The sequence below is a fragment of the Grus americana genome, chromosome 20 (genome assembly GCF_028858705.1).
Source record: "Grus americana isolate bGruAme1 chromosome 20, bGruAme1.mat, whole genome shotgun sequence".
Lineage (NCBI taxonomy): Eukaryota > Metazoa > Chordata > Aves > Gruiformes > Gruidae > Grus > Grus americana.
This window is the reverse complement of record NC_072871.1, coordinates 2,147,243-2,164,496: the sequence shown is the minus strand read 5'-3', so window position 1 is coordinate 2,164,496 and position 17,254 is coordinate 2,147,243. Positions and strand designations below refer to the sequence as shown.

At 47.7% G+C, this 17,254-nt stretch overlaps 1 protein-coding gene across 5 annotated transcripts in view; it reads right to left on the bottom strand.

Moving 5' to 3' along the window:
* The window catches only part of EHMT1 (euchromatic histone lysine methyltransferase 1), a 123,960-nt gene extending 106,706 nt beyond the window's left edge, over positions 1-17,254 (bottom strand). For 3 of the 5 annotated variants that reach the window (XM_054848634.1, XM_054848647.1, XM_054848649.1), the window contains exon 1: positions 17,188-17,253. In XM_054848634.1, coding sequence (XP_054704609.1) covers positions 17,188-17,208 — 21 coding nt within the window. In that variant the 5' untranslated portion in view covers positions 17,209-17,253. Of the gene's footprint in view, positions 1-13,115; positions 13,136-17,187 lie in introns of those variants that run through there. The other 2 variants (XM_054848636.1, XM_054848641.1) reach the window with 2 other exon arrangements.

Genomic DNA, 17,254 nt, shown 5'->3' with positions numbered 1-17,254 from the left:
CATCAGTGGCTGGGACAGCAGGAAGCTGTGGGAATGTATGCCCAAAATCTGAAAAGGATTTATCCTCTTTTTACCCACAGAGCATCTGCAGGTGGCTTTTACTCTGTCAGTCTAGTCTGCAACATCGTGGCAAAGCATGGAAGAGCACTCAGAAGGAGAGAAAAAAAAAAAAGTGTTAATGCATAGTACTGTATCGCTATCACCATTTATAGTAAAGCCACAAAATGCCAAACCAGCTGACAGGATCCCACAAACCACACTGCAGAGCAACAGCGGGCTCCTGAGTTTTGCAGCCTACCAGAATTATTTTCACACAATACCTGCGTTTTTCCGGTATAAATTACCGTGCCCTTTTTCTCTTCCCCTCCAAATGTACAGCTGAGGGGCAGGTCAGCTCATCCACGCTGTAAGGACAGTCTAGTGGTAGCACAGCTGTAAAGAGAAGCCTGCACAACTGCTGGAGTTGCTGACCACTGAAACAGCTATTTATTTCCCCACAAAAGAGAGCAACCATGCTGCCTGCTATTGGCATGGCTTCAATGGATGCACAGCCTCAGCTAACCTGTGCTGTCATCATCCCCGCTCCGCAAAAGGAAAATAATACAGCAACATTACAAACCATAAATGCGGCAGTAACACAAGATTATTTCTCATCTCCTACGATGAAAACAACGCCAGTCCCAAGACAACTAGATATTACAACCTGCCATTCATCATTCCCATCTCAAGGCGTGACCATTTAATACAAAAGCTGGTAATCATCTGTCGTGCTCTGCTTCCTTCTTTTAAACTGTAGCATTGTGTTAACACCAGGATCCCGCTGCTTTGGGTCTGAAAATGTTGCTAGAGCAGCAAATGCTAGAAACTGGGGCAAGGACGAAAGGCCTCCGTGGTCCCACCAAGGATGTTATCAAGGAGATAGCAGTTCCCAGCTCTGAGAGAGGTGTCTTGGTCCAATTTTACATTCTTGCTATCTCCAATATTTTTGGTAGGCAGAATGATAATTTAGCAAGTGCATCATCTCAGTAAGAAATTACAGCAGCTCAGCCCCATGTCTGCTTCTTATCAGGAGCCCCACGACTGACCAAGCCATTGCTCCCCTTCATGATCCATTATTTCGTGCCCAGCATGAACATGCCATTGCAGCCCGAGACCTCACGGCTGACCTTGGTGCAGAGAGGCAGGAATTAGGGACAGATTTTTCCATAAAGGCAAAGTAAATCCCTGCTTGCATGTCTAGCAGGTTGCCTTTGCAGGAGGAGACGCGGTCAGCGTACCTCTCACTGGACAAATCCAGTTTAAGTTAAATTCCAGAAGTTCATTGGTAAGGGTAGACAAAATTAGTCTCTTAATGGGATCTCACTGTATTCCAGACACTTTTCAAGGCTTATCAGTGGCCCACGTGGTTGCAATGAATATGGATGCTTTAGAAAATAATCCTCAAAGAAGACTGATTCAGGGACTTTGCTTTGCCCTTCTAGCACCTTCAGCACAGAGACACTACACCAAAGATGTGTGCACAGTGCCCTAATTGTAAATATTACCCACGGGAGCGTGAGGAGGGGGAGGAGAGTAAACAGCAGGCTTCTGTGTGATTGCAACCCACTGTCAAAATCAATCCATAGTGGTTTATGTTCGCTGCATCACACTGTCTGCAGCACCAGTTTCGATACTGGAGAACTTGGAAGAGCTCAGAAGATCCTCATACTTCACACGCACATGGATTCATTTTGCTCCACGCTGGTTGCAAGGATCTGACTAACTCTGATTTGTCTCTCAAGATAAACAAACACTGTTTAAGGGGGTCCTTTTTCATTTAGACGTGTTAGCAGAAACTCTCCCTCTGCACCTGGTCCTTCTATCACCTATACCAGTGGCTTTCAACCTTTGGTTGGCTAACTCCCTTCAGAAGGCTCTGAGAGGTAGCTAAGAAAAGCAAGCCACCTGTGGTAGTCATATTTGCTATATAGACATTTACACCCTGCTGGCACAGGATTAAAAACCACTTGGACAAACTAAGCAGAAGTAACAGAGAGGAAGTCCTGGAGGCGTCTGGCTTTAAATATGAAAGCCAAAAAAAATTTTTTTTTTTTCCCAAAGCTTAAGAGAATGGTTTAAAGATGCTGACAAAGACAAAAATTCTCCTGGTGGCTTACGAAAATGAGTATGATGGCTAGCAAAGGCAGTACCAGCTTCAAGGAAATAAGGCTCAAAGCCTGGCTCTGAGCTGGCCTCACGTCCGGCTTGTAACACCCGTACAGGTTACAAACCAAGCAGTGAAGAGGATCAACATTATTTCTCAGGCTTAAAATTCAAAGGTGGAGAAGTTACATGAACTGCTGAGGATCACAGCACCAGGAGACTGCCTTGCTCTGGGAACAGATGGCCAAGCCCCACGCTCACCAGCCTGCTGTAATGCATGGTGAGAAACCAGAGCTCGGGAAAGCTAAAGGATTTTGCTGCAACTTAATCCAAAGGCCCTGATAGCACAAGACTGTGACTGTAAGCTTCCAAAACAGCCAGGTATCAATGCTCAGATGCCTCCTGGTGTGCCTGCTCACAACTCTGGGACAATCATTGCCTCCTCCATGCTCTGAGCCTTCCTCTGTTTTGCTCAACAACACGTTCCACATGGCATGCAAAGCAAACGAGCAGTGGGATACGTCCAGCCTCACCTTGACTGGCATCTACGTTTCAGCTTTTCATTTGCAAAATAGTTTTTTCCCCATTTGACTCATTAAAAAAAACCAAACAAAAACACTAAACCCCAAACACAGGTAAATACAAACACTGAAATAGTATAATGTAAAAAAAAAAAAAAAGTAAATTAATTCAAGGACCTGATTACTAGTCCATCCACAATTTTTGCATCTTTTTAGTATTCCTTGATAGAGGCATCCTTTATAGCATGATAGTTCTGTTGAGACAATTCAAAGCAGATTCAAAGTTATACCAACACAAATGCGCTTCCCTCAACATGACTTTGGTCAACACGCTTACATGACATGGAGTACAGTCATGTTTACACCAGTGTAAACGTGCTTATATCGATATGGCTAAGCCCTGTGTCTTCACACAAATTAGCTATACCAATACAGAAGTGCTAACTTTAACTGTCTTAATTGGGATTTGTAGAGGTTCAGTCTGTATATGCTGAGAGCTGTATGTAAATGAGCTCTCACAGTACAGTCTTAATTAACAGTCATAGCTTTCAACATGCAAAGGAACTGCCCTGATCCTCCTGTCAACAGTTATTTCTACAAATCCAATGGCTGAAAACCTGCAACTGCTGTCTAAAACACCCCACCATCATCTCCTGCTTCCTGGCTTATCTGCTGAGGAGGGCTGTGATGAACCCACCTCTGCGGGAGCCCTTAGCCAAGAGGACTTTCTGCCATGGAAGTACCTCGTTTCACTCCAGAGGGCTTATTTTGCCAGCGAAGCTGCATCCACACTCAAGCAGTACAAGACGCCTGCGTAGCCTAACCCAGGAAGCATTCCTAGGATGGAGGCATGGCTCACACCTATCCACACATCTAGGGCTTAGACGTGCAACCCTATATCCAAGGCGCAGCTAGCATCCGAGCCATTATGTCACTGATGAACGGCTCTCCCTGTAACGCTGAATACTATGGCATATTAGTAATTATTACTCAGATGTGTAAATGCTTGCAAGATCAAAACCTACCTGTCTAGCCGCGTTATGTAATTACAGAGCAGAGCACTCAGCAGCACACAGTTGCGCTCCTCTTCTGTCTGATCTGGATATGCAACGTACCATTACAAGAGGCACCATGGGCTCATTCCCACATTGAGCTGCATTCGTGTAAATAACCTATGCCACTGGTATACTCATGGGGGGCTGTCAGGACAGGAAAGGGGTTTTATTTGATTTTAGGCACCACATCCCTGGAGAAGCTGATGCCGTCACATAAGCAACTCACAGGATCTAGTAGAAGAGATAGAGATTTTAACTAGTCCTCCCATATACTGCGCAGCCCAGAAGGCAGCAATGCGATAGAGCATTCTCATGTCAAGAGAGACAAGCGTGCATAATACCACAGTGCAGCTGGTGAGTTAAGAGGAGGGGATGTATCACCAAGATAATGGCAGCGTCTGCATGAAGATTAGCTCTAAAACTAAGCTTGAGAAAACAGCCCCTGAATTCATACGGATAACAACAGAATTTCTGATTCACGTATTCCTGTAGAGAGGGGAAATGACTGTATTCTTGGAAATTCATTTGCAGAGGTGGCCTACCTCTAACAGTCCCCAGACAACAATGCTGAAAGAGCAATCTGTTGAGACACGCATGGCTGAAAACCCCAAGAACTGGTAGTATCATCTGGCAGAGGCAGGAAACCCTTTCCTCCTGCCTCTACTCCTCTGGTGACGTAAGAGGCAGCGATATTTACAGTTAACAGAAACTGTAGCCTGCATTGGCCAAACCTTCACAAAGCTCTGATAATGCAGTGAAAAAACAATACTGGTTGATTTTCCTTCCATGCAATTTAACTTCTAGTACTCAATATTACACGCTCCTTCCCACTCTTGTGCCCAGAGCCAAACAAAGTGGATCTGCCAGAGAGTGAGGTTTAAGTAGGATTTAAGATATGCCTTGAACTTCTGATGGCAGTCCACAAAGAAGTGGATCCTACCCAGGCTGAGCAAGAGACTGTAACCACATGGTTTTGTCACACACAAAATAAGAGAAAGCATTGTGAATTACTGCCAAAATATTAAGGGCTTTTTCTCATTCAAAAAAAGGCTGAATCAACCAACAGAGCAGAGCTTTTCCCAGTGCTTTTGCAAGGTCAGATGCAACCGCAGCCAAACCGTGGCTGGGAGGAACCTGCACTGGCGATGGGTGCTCCTGGGCTATGACACATTCCACCGCAGAGGATGTGGATGGGGGGCTCCAGCCCTTTTAGTCCCCTCTCTGCTTTCCCCCACTTACCTGCACTGTGAAACTAGGCCTGAACCTCCAGCTGCAACCACTCCACTCTTTGAAAACCATGTCAAAAAACCAGATGGAAATAAACCAACAGGAAAGGTTGCCCAAGTGACACTTTTCTACTCAACGTTTTGCTTTAGAAAAGTCAGTGACAGGTTATCAAAGTGGATTTGTTTTTTAAAAGTTGATCTTTCCTAGCAAGGGGCACAGAATGACTGTACAGTAGATGCTATAATTACATAGGCTTGTTAATAATTGCATAGGCCGGAATAGGATACATTAGCCTAATTCAAGAATGCAATAAGAGAACATGAGAAAGACTACAGATCACATTTTCAAGGCAAAGTCCGATGTTGCTATCAGAAGTCCAAAGAAGAAGTGCTGGACATTTGGAGTCATACTGGCTTTGATCACAAATATGTTACAAAATGCTTCTAGAAGAAGTTTTCTATTTCTCTTAATCAGCTCTGCCCATGATCTCAAGGAATGAAGCCAGAAACCAGAGCACAGAAACCAGAGCATATAAAATAGTGAACATTTTGACTATGTAACTTGCTGTCTCTTACCCAGTAAAGATAAACTGTACATTTAAAGATTAGCATTCTGCATTTCTACAACACATCCAGTTAAAGGCTTCTAGCACCAAGTCAAGCTTTCTAACTTTGTAAAAAGATTATAAAAGCATCACAGGGAACAAAACATCAACCAGCCTGTCCCAGGGACAAGGCCTGGAGAGCAGCACAGGCTGCAGAACCCAGCCATGGTGTTCAACTGGGCCATTTAAGGGTGGGAGCCTCATGCTGGAGGATACTACCAGCACAAAAGGGACCGAGCAATGTGCTAGGATGAAGAGGCCACCTCGCAGACCTCACAAGAAAGCAAACCCTGTACAGACCCACACATCTAATCTCAGGGACTTCCAAACACACAGATCCCAAACTGATCTGAAATAGCAAATTCAGAGATGGCAGCGCACCCTTTCTCCTGCAGATACACTGGCACCGGCAGCGCACAGCTGCACCTTTAAGGCACGCAGGCTGCTGACAGCAAGGACACTGCATTTGCAGTAGACAAAGCATCACAATGGCGATGCTACGCCAATTAGCAGAATTTCAATTAATTGGCATTTAACAAGACTACAAAGTCGTCTTGGGCACAGCAGCTTTTCAGCAGGGACAAATTCTAAATCTCATAATCAGACTCCGCCAACCAGCCTCGCTTGGACAGGTCTTTAAATTCTTTTGTTTAAATTGCTGACTGCCCCATCGTTTGGGTACACTGCAAGCAAGCCACTCTCACCGAAGCTGATGGCAAAGCCCTCCCCGATTTCTGTGGTTTTGGATCAGGTCCCAAGACTCTTTTTAATGTAATACTCTAGTCTATGCAATCTACTGTCTTATGGAGGGCCAATGTTGCAAACTCTCCTTGCACTTAAATCCTATTACCTGTCTGCACTAAGTCTGCATACAGGGCATTTACAGGTCCTTAGCTATCTGCTCATACAGTTCCATATTCACCAGCCCCAGTCAGCCATGAAGCCCTGCATCTGCTAAGTAAGAGGGGAAAAAGAAAACAAAACCCAGAGATTTACCTTACTTCAATATTTAACCTCACAGTCAGTTTTTCCAATACTCTCATTTTGCACATGGCACAACACATACTTCAGAAACTCTGGGAAACAAGCAGGTTATGTTCTGTGCTTGCAAAGCAGCACCATCTACACTTACAGGGCAATAAAAATTAGCTTAATTAATAATACATCAGCAAGAAAATGTTAATGAGCACCCAGCAGGGAAAAGGACTGTTGTCTAATCTCCTTGTGTGGACTCCTCGCTTTGGCAGCAATCAGCAACTGCATCAGCATTACCATCCCAGTGCAAGCTAAGATATCTGACTCATCAGGGAATGCATGCAGGAACCACAGGGCCTCGTGTCACCATTTACATTTCTCTTTAAAAGCAGACACTGTTGCATCAGGAGCAGCTCTTGCCAGGTCCACACCAACTTCCACTTGTGGAGTTTTTGTCATTTAAAGAAGAATTTAGAATATCCCTGGGCACCCAATGTATAAATACACAGATGACGGGGCCTCCTGCAATCGGCTCTTTGGCCACAGCTGCAAAATACACGGCTCTGCTGACAGAGCCTGCATCGGCTTCAAGCTGCTGACACAACCGTGCTGCTGGATCACAAGCACGTTGGGGGGACACACACCGTATCAAACCTCCCTACTCCTCACTGAGAATATCCAAGCCATTTCCTTGGGACCTGCCTGCCCTCACTGAGCCAAGAGGCACCGCGCGAGCTCAAACCGGTGTGCCGCCAGATGTCTCGGCTAGGTGCATTTCAAGGCAGATAATGGAAACCCCCTCTCCCAGCTGTTTTTCCTCCGTACTGCCTCCCAACTGCAGGAGGCTGTTTTGGCAGGAGCCAGCACCCCATGAGTAAGAGCCTGGGGCTCGCAGCTGCCAACGCAGCTCTGCCACTGGAACGCATCCACACTGGCACTCGGCCGCAGCGCATGTGCTGCATGGGGAGGTGGTTTCCTGCAGCCAATGGAGGAGCTGCCATTTCTGCCTTTCATCAGAAGCGTGGCTGGAAACAAAGGCCCGGTGAAGAAAGGCAAGTTGGCTGGTAAAACTTCCTAGCACTAGCCAAACCTCAGACTTGACAAATCACCCTCATTCCTCATCACCTCCTGACCTCCTCCGCAGCCAGGCTGCCTCTGGGATCACACCGTATTTAAGCCCGCACGCTGGCTGGGGGCGAGGAGGATCTTTGTGTCCTATGTCATTGCTGATGGCAGCCTCGAGCCACAACTCCAGAACAAACAGCAGCAACAGCAATATAACGTGCATCGTGTAATTGCATAAAGCACCAGCATTTGCATCCGCAGCGGTAGGTAAAAACTTTAGTCTGCTGTCACACAGGGGCAGAAGATAAATTATGTCTATAAAACAGCCTCCATGAGGATAGTCTAGAGGCATGGATTTGAGAAGATATCAAACCGATCAGTTTTTAATAAAAGCCATAAATGATTAAGACCAACATGATATCAACATAGAGCTGCATGAGGAAAGGTGCTAAACTCTTAGAAACCCAAGAACAGAACCATATCACCAGTATGAAGGGGACTCTCAATAGGGAAGACTATAAAATTTGCAGACAAAGAAATTCCAAAAACATGGGAGTTCAGCACAGAGTGCACTGTGTGTGACAGACACCTGGTCTAAATCTAAAAAAAAGATGGGAAATACAACTTGCAGTGACTGGAAAACACAGTGGAAATAACCAAGACAGAATATGATCCCCCCTCGCTGGCCTTTTCAAATGATGCTAGCCGGAGGCTGTGCTAACCTCTCCCCACTGTAAATTCTCAGAAGTCAAAGCAGACGAATCTTCGGCAAATGTGCTCAGTAGCAGTTTGTTTGCTCACTGGTGGCGTCTCCCTGGTACAGGGAGAAGTTGATTAAAAGACAGCATGGCTCTTCACCTCGTCTCTCCACACACGCTCTGAAAGCTACAGGATCTGGCACTACAGCAAGAGTAAATATTACATCTCATCCAAAGGCCATCTTTAAAGGAACATTCGTTGTTTCTCCTCAAAGTATGGTAAAAAAGGTTAAATATGCCAGATGTCGTCTCCGGGTCCTATAGGACACCTGCTTATAAACAATCATCTTTGCATAAAAAAAGGAGACATTAAAGCACCAATTTGAAACAATGCATACTTAACAGTACTAGAAAATACCCTTCCTAATCCAAAGAACAAAAGGATTTCAAATGTATGAAATTCATGGATCCTCAACATTTAAAACTCAGAGTTGACAAAAGCTATTACAAACAAGTTTGCAATTAAAAACACCTAATGTCTTGGTTACCAGTTCAGCAGTGGTGCTTTTTGCAAAGCCTTCTGGGTGTTGATTTAATCTATCAAATATTAATAATGCTCCTCAATTAATAAAATATTTAGACTCATGCTTTATGTTCTCATAATCTGGAGGTTTATGTTCAAACTTGCAGGCCAACAGGATACTAGATGGAATCATATAACCCAGCTCACTGCCTGACTGTTAATGCTTTCATCTCCCAAATACTGATACTCTCTTCTTTACACTGATAAAACCATATTTGACAGGGTGTAAATTTGCTACCTACTCCCATGGCAATAAGAAATGCATCAAAAAACCTAATTTAATTCCTCAGGTCCCAAAAATGCAAGGCATGCAGAGCCGACACGAGCTGCACAGCGCTGCCAGCCCCCTGTGCCTTCCCTCAAGTCCCTTCCACGCACCTAAAGCAAAACTCCTGGGGAACAAACTTCAGCCAAGGGCAGCATAAAAACATGCCTTGGGTAACGCCCCAGGAACTGAGATAATCAAGAGAGGATAAATTAAACTACAGGGAAGAAATAATAAAAACTACACATGGCTTTGCTGCCCAGCTGCTCACACCTGGGCTGAGCTAACCCAGCACCAAAACCTTCAGTCAGTTTGGAGGCAGGGCATGGCTTTGAAGTGAAAGGCCTTTGGGCATTTGCATTCACCAGACACCGACTAATGTCACGTTTCAATAACTACCTCCTGATCCTGCAGCAGACTTTCAATTCCCAAATCAACAGCTGGATGAAGCTTGTAATTTTGAAACCCATTAATCCCTTCTAAGTCTTCTACCATGTGCATGTTTAATTTCCCACTTCTTGAAACAGTATTATGATTTTTGAGAGAGAACCTGACTATAGCTTCTGAATGCTCTGGGTCAGCGGTATGAAACATCCCCAACTACCACTGAAGTTGGAAAATAAAAAAAAAGGGTAGTTTGCCTTCTGCCTTTGAGCTTTTGGGAGAAATTACCTATTAAAACTTTCTTTAAAACTGAAAGGATTAGAAATGTGTGACTGGAGAGGAAGAAGGTAGCTGAGATTCTCAAGAATTCAGAAGCTCACACTTAAAAAGGAAAAGGAGGAGGAAAAAAAAGTATTTCACAGCACTCAGGACTGTATTCAAATGCATCAGCAGGTCATGGCCAATAGTCCTGGGGAGACCAGGGTTCCCTTTTGCCAGTTAACATGCTAAAATACATCTGTCCACACCTACACTTGAGTTCTAAAATTAATTAAAAGCTGAAGTAGCACTCTGAACAACACATAGACTTTTTCTCTTAACCTAACCAAGGCCAAAGCACAGCATACTTCAGTTCAGACACCTGGACTGCAATTCTCTCTCCACAGAGGTGCCCGAGCTCTCGTGCTGTGTTCCCTTCAGCTCTATGGATGGCTGAAGCCATCAGATCCATCCTGGCTGCCCTCTGTTCTCAGAAGGAATAAGCACCACCTTCCTCTTCTTTTTGGCAACGAGGCAAGCACAAGCAGGCATGTTTTTCCGCAGCATCACAAGCCTCCTGGACTTCGCTGCGGTGTAGTCTTTGGGCACCACTACTATCTCCACTCACCTCAATTTGCTTATTTCCCAGTTCTCCCCTGTTGCCACAGCAAGCTCCTAACCATCTCCTGGGTCACCCAAGCTGACCCAAGACGCTATAATCACTTTGATTATTTTTATCCCTGTTTGCATGATTTTACATTTCCCTGTAACAAATGGAATAAGTCACTTACTTACCTGGCTTTATTTTGAGTTTATCCATGTCAGCTCGGTTATATTTACTTCCTCCCCAGCTGCACCACCTGCAAATTTCCTGCCTCTCCCGCGCGCTGTCTCTGCAGGATGATTAGCCGTATGCAAACGGAAATGGACCTGAATTTTCTGCTCTACCAGTCCGTCCCACTCACCATTCTCCCTGTCCTAAACTGACACTGCTCACCACTGCCTTGGAGAGCTCTCCCTTGAGGAGCTATGACACTAAAAAGGATGGATTTAGTATTTAATAGCCCACCTCCACCCCAAGCCAGTCCCTTGCACACATAAGTAGCTCAGCCCTACACCACGTCGGCTCACCTTGCTCAGCAGCTGCCTGCAGTTTATGTCAGGCAGCGTGTTTGAACAGTGACTCCTCCGTGGAGCCAAACTATCTTAAATGTAAACTCGGGCAAAACAAGCTGGTGTGGAGGCAGATGGCAAGACAGTGGTGGGGATCAGGCTGGGCACTAAGGAAACACGAATCCTCTTGGAAGAACATTTCCTACTTGAAAAGAAGATACCCTGGATGTCCTTGATACTTTGCCTAGGCTAGAAAGTTTTAATTAAAAGCAGGAAAGCCTTTCTATTTTAGATGCAGCAATACCAGCATTGAGCACTTTTATAAGTACAGTTTATTCTGGGTTTATTATGCATTTCACAGAGCTTGGCAGTCAAGCTAAGCCAGCACTCTTCCACTCCCCATCAGATTTACTTTACCACTTCAACCAGTCACCTGCCATCACCGACGGGACATGTTTGCCCACGCACTGAGGGAGGACGGACTCACACGACTTCTTCCTAATCCACCTGAGACACAGACAGCTAGGTGAGCCTTTGGCTTCCACGACAGTCAAGAAGGGGGAAATCTCCAGCAAAACTTGTGTGGAAGCACTGAGAGAGACCCCTTGAAACTCTCACAGTCCTGCATGAAACGTAACCCACTTTCACCTCCTCTTTTTCCGGGACACAGTGATCCAAACCACAGGCACCAGCTCTGCTTCAAGCACTTTGCTAGGGTAATGCAAGAGGAATATGGCTTGCTGCCAGCCCCTCCACAGCCCCGCTTCTGGTGCGGAAAAGCCGCGCAGGCAGCATTGCCCCAGCTTCAGGAGGGGAAGAGACAGATCACAAAATGCCAGGCAAGCTGATAAAGAGCAAGGCCCCAGATTAACATTTCAGATCAGTAGCAACGCAACAGTATCAGTCCCTAATCATTTCAATATAAGCTGCTCTCATGCATGTTTGGAAGTGTGATACCCCAGGGTACCGGTACGTCGCTCTCCGCTAGTGGCAATGAACCACTAAGGGATGCTAATGCCTCCATCAGCTGGCACAGCTGTTTGCAAGGTGAGTACCCATCCAGCTCTATCTGCCAGCACAGCTCGAATCAGTTCCTTCCACAGAAAAGCTGTTTGTTTGTTTTTCTTGGTTTTGTCGGCGTTTTTGCTGGTAATTGCATCTCTACCTGAACTTCTGCTGACACAGCTATGGTGGAGGGGACAGCAATTTCTTTGCATTCGTGGACAGATAACTAGGTCGGCAAAACTTCTCAAATGTTGACCAAGCCTTTGCTTTGGAAAGCAAAAAATAAGCTACCCTGGTCTAAAATCACCTCTAAACTAATACAGCTACATACACAGCAAGGACTTTTATTAGTACGACTATTTCAACAAGGAAAAATGAAAAATCATCCTCTCCAGCCAGCATAATTAAACTGGAAGAGGTTTTTTTTTAAAAGTATAAACCAGGCCTTTGAGTCTGCCTTCACTGACAAAATGTTCTTCAGATGCCTTCTTTAGTCACGTTGGCTCAGCCACATTAGCTTAACACAACTGAAGGACACTTTTAAGGCTTTCTTAAAACTTCAGAAGTCATATTTGCCCATTCTGTTATTATTTAAAGTTTGCCTTGGAAGAAAAGTATGAGTTCCCAAGCAGTCTTTGCTAGCCCATGGCTTGATCAGCATGTGAGAATTCACATTAGGAAAATAAATCACAGAATCACAGACTGGTTTGGGTTGGAAGGGACCTCCCAGCCCATCCAGTCCCACCCCTGCCATGGGCAGGGACACCCTCCACCAGCCCAGGTTGCCCAAAGCCCCATCCAACCTGGCCTTGAACACTGCCAGGGAGCCAGGGGCAGCCACAGCTTCTCTGGGCAACCTGTGCCAGGGCCTCACCACCCTCACAAGGAGGAATTTCTTCCTGATATCTAACCTAAATCTACTGTCTACGTTAGCGTCCATTTGACACAGGGTAAAATTCTGTCACAGGCAGGGCAGTGTACAATTTTAACAAGTTAATAAAGTAACCCTTGTGCCAAAGCCCCTAACTGATAAAGTTAAAAACTCTCCTTACTGGGGGAGTTTAGTATCAGAGAGGGGAAAAAACTCCTTTCTTCGTACAAAGATGCAGCTAAGTTGTTGAAAACTGTGTTAAGGCTGGTACTCCAGAAAAAAAATCTAGCACAACAACTGGAAACACACACCTTTTTCCTGTGTTCATGTCAATGTAGTGTCAACATACCTCACTGCACTAAGATGACCGAGGAAAACAGCCATCAAAACATGCAGGCTTCCAGACAGCTCACAAAGGAGGAAAGATGATGGGGTTTAAAATGCACCAAGTTTTCCTGATGTAGCTTACTGAGACAGACTCCGTATTAAAAGCAACGGCCCTGGGAAAGCAAAGCCCTCTCCTCGCTTGCGATACCAGCTGGCAGGAGTAAATGAGAGAGGAGGAAGGGCAGGGCAGGCCTGAAAGGAGCACTGGATTTCACGTCACCTGCAAAACAGAAAATGGGAAACTGAAGAAATCATCTACGTGCTGACTGCTCAAAGGCACTGCTCATTAGGTCCTGGCTTTTCCTATTATCACTCCTGCACTCGGTGGCCTATTACAGCAACCTCCTTCCAGCCAGGGACCAGTGAATAGGAAGCGCTTTGACATGAGTGAATGTTGCCCCTTAATCCAGTAGGGAGTTCATTGAACAGGCGGAGGGCTGCCTACAGAGCTCCCGGCACCAGCTGGCGGAGGGGATGAGACCAAGGATCAAAGCCAGGGCAAAGCCTTAGCACCACGAGCCTGATTTGTGAAACTGCTCAGCCTGTTAAGTCCTCGCCTTTAAAACACGGGGAGCTGCTGGGTGCTGAACTCATCGGAGATCCGGCCTCAGCTGAGGGTGCTGAGCAGTGGGGAAATCTGTCCTCTATGTGGCTTGCACACCGTCTCTTCACTTTAAAGATCAAAGCTGCATCTCCAGAAAAAAAAGATGTTACAGATCAGAACAGATAGGAGGAAAAAAAAAAGGATGAAAAATGCCGTATGACTTCTGAAGAGAACCACTTCATTCAAAGCCACACACACACCTTACTTCCTGCTTAGCATGCAGGCACCAGCCTTCCTGAGGTTAGCACGAGCCTGAGGAAAAGCATCGTGGCTCGAAACCTCCCTTTTCAAGCTCACACCAAACGATCGTTTTAGGAAACACACAAACACAAGGTCAGCTGATTCTCCTCACTAAACTGATGCAAACTGGAGTAGCAGCATCAAATTCAGTGAACCTGCACTATCACAAAACTAGCTGAGCAAGACAAACTCAATTCCTTAAACTTTAATCTTTAGCACTGCATTCGCAGTAGGTCTAAAAATAAGTAAAAGCACCAAACCAGACTGGATGTAAGAAACCTGGTAAAGAAAACCAGCAGCAGAACCAGTGTTCTCTGCAGCGATGTGGTTATTGCACCTGACTGCAGCACGGCTACTTACCTGGCAGCTCAACCATTTCCCAAAGAACAGTTTGCTTGGGGCAGCCTCCAAGTAAGGCAGCCAAAAGAGAATAACCACCGAAGTTCAGAGCTCAGAAGACATGAAGATCTTGGTGCTAAAGATTTTCTCTCACTCACCAACACTAAGATTTGGCAAGGAGCTATTCTATACTGGAAACTTTTGTCTTGAGTGAACTGACTGCCAACAACTTTGTCTGCAGAGGCGGTGTGGACACTCCCTGGAGACACACAGCACTCTTCCAACCCACCTGCTCCCACCCAGCTCTTTGCTCACAGCAAATATCTCCTCCCAGGAACACACCTCTGCACCTCTCTTGACCAAGTGAAATAATCCCTCATTTCTGCTCCATCTTGCACATGGTAGAACACCACGGTTGTGGGATGTCAGTCCTTGCTCTTCCTCACCAGCCCTGGGGAAGCAAAGAGCATCTCCTCCAGTCTTTAAATTCTAGCCTGATTTATACCAACTTCCTCCCCTCTGGCCTCAGAGGGGTATAAGCAAAAGCAGATCTGGCCTCAGATTTAACTGAGTTTATGGGGGAGGGGAGGAATTAAACTCCAAATGAGTCACCCTTCCCTCCTCATAATCCATGGCAACATCTGTGGATATTAAGCCTAATTCTAAGAGCAATGTTTCTTAATACTTCGCATACAGAGCAGACCCAGCCAGGACTCCTGGGAGATGCTTCCCAAAATAAAAGGTGTGCATCTGTAGCGTTAAGACTAACCTGTGCATTGAGAATTGATGAGTTATGAGCCAACACCTGCCCCAGTTACAGCCATGCCATCCTCCTGAATCACACCCAGGTAGCTGAAGGCAAAACCAGACCATGGAGTCACAGAAGCACCCGAGGGCTGATTCCTCTATCGCAGGCAGGATTAACACCTGATCCTCTTCAAAAGCACAAGGGAAGGGCAGCACGATCAGGCCTTGAGATACAGTGGTGATGGAACAGAAAGCATAAGGAAAACCTTCGACAAAACTCCCACCAAAGATGACGGGAATCTCACCCGAGTAATAAATTTGAGTTGTCTTTGCAGCACTTAAAAAAGAACTGCTGTTGCCACCTGCATGGCTGTGCTACAAACTTCATCCCAAACAAGGCAGAGGTTCCCTGCTGCAGCACAACCCTCAGAACGTGGTGTTTCAGTCGGAAAGCTGGGAACGGCTGCAGCGCAGCCTGTCACACCTGAAGGGCGAGGTGTAACCCAGCAGCAGGGAGATGCTGGTCGGTAACTGCATCTGGCTACAGTTATGGAGCATCCACTCATCTCCAGCTCTTACATAGTTTGTATGTGAACATACACCTCTATTACTATCTCAGTGCTCTCTTTGCGCACATGAAGGCTCAGCAGCCTGCACGCTGCAATCTAGTGTTTACCTGAGGGCAAACACTTATAAAAGTTTATATACTCCAACAAAACCAGGGAAAATGTTTCAGCCTGGCATAAAGAAACTCCGCCAGTGCAATAGGTATTTCAGCTCCGTGTGCCACTCGCATAATTTTATGGGGTAGTTGAGCTGTTGTACTCTTTGGGGACATTTACGGATCCGGCTAATTACAGCTAATTGTCATTACATGCCAAACTTCATTTTCTTTGGGGATTTTGGCTGCGATTCCGTTATTTCCTCAAACCTCGTGCTCCGTGCGTTCACAATCACTACACCAATACTGGGAACAACCCGCTGTGGCTGCCGGCACCTTCGCAGTCCAGGCTGGCTGCCGAACGCCGAGGAGGAGCCGCTGCATCTCCAGCCGCTGCAGAGCACACCGCAGCCGTCCCCTCGCCCTCCGGCCCCCCTCGGTTCGCCAACACGGGCGACTTTTTCTGCTCGGCCGAGGACCACGGGCGGTTTCTGGGCCTACTTCGGCGCGCTGCACCGAGGGAAAGCCGGAGAGCCAGCCCGGGCTGAGCAAAGGGCAGTCGAGCTGCCGTCCTGGGCCGCTCGGCGCCTGAGGAAACTCGGAGAGTTTTCTGAGGTAAAACTCGGGGTTTTCCTCTCCCAAGGCAACTCCCCCGCCTCCCCGCAGCCCTCCCGCGCCCCGTCTCGGCCGCCGTTTCCTAGAAAGCCCGAGGCTGCAGCCGCGGCGGCCCCCCCCCACCACACCACACCCCGGGAAGCGGCCGTAGGCACAGCCCGCCTTACGGCGCGCTTCCCGCCCGCGGGGCCACCGCGCTCTGGGGGCAGCGCTGCGGGGCGCAGGACTCCGGCCCGGGCTCGGGCGGGGCCGCCCGCCAGCTCCTCCCGCCGCGCGGGGCCAGGCTACCGGGGGCGGGCCGGGGGCCGGGCCGGGGCCGCCCCGCGGGCCCGGGGCCCTGCATGCCTCATGCCTGCCCCCGCACGGGCGCGTGCCCGCCGCCCGGGACCCTGCATGGCTCATAGCGGCGGCCCGGCCGCTACCGCCGCGCCCGGCCGGCCCTGGACTCTGGATGGAGCCGCGCCAGCGCCGCCCGGCGTCCCGCCGCATGGGGGGCCCCGGAACATGGATGGCGCCCTCGCCGCTCCCCCCGCCTCCGCCACACGCACTCGCTCCCATTGGGGGGAACCCCGGAACCTGTATGGCCCATACCACTGACTCACCGTGGAGGGGTGTTACTTATACAGAGTCCCGGGCCCCCCTACACACAATGGCAGCAGCTCCCACATTCTTCCCCTCAGAGGAGTTGGACTGAACCATGGGGCGGCGGGGGCACGGCCCCCCTCCCGGCCTCCGACAGAACCCGCCTGGCCCTGGGCGATACCACTCCACGCTCCCCCATCTTCCTTCCCCCCGCCCGGGTAGATGGACGCCGCCGCTCTCACTCACCTCGGCATCCACTGTGGCCATGGCCGGAGCCCCGGAGCGTAGCCCCGCCCCCTCGGCGGCTCCTCAC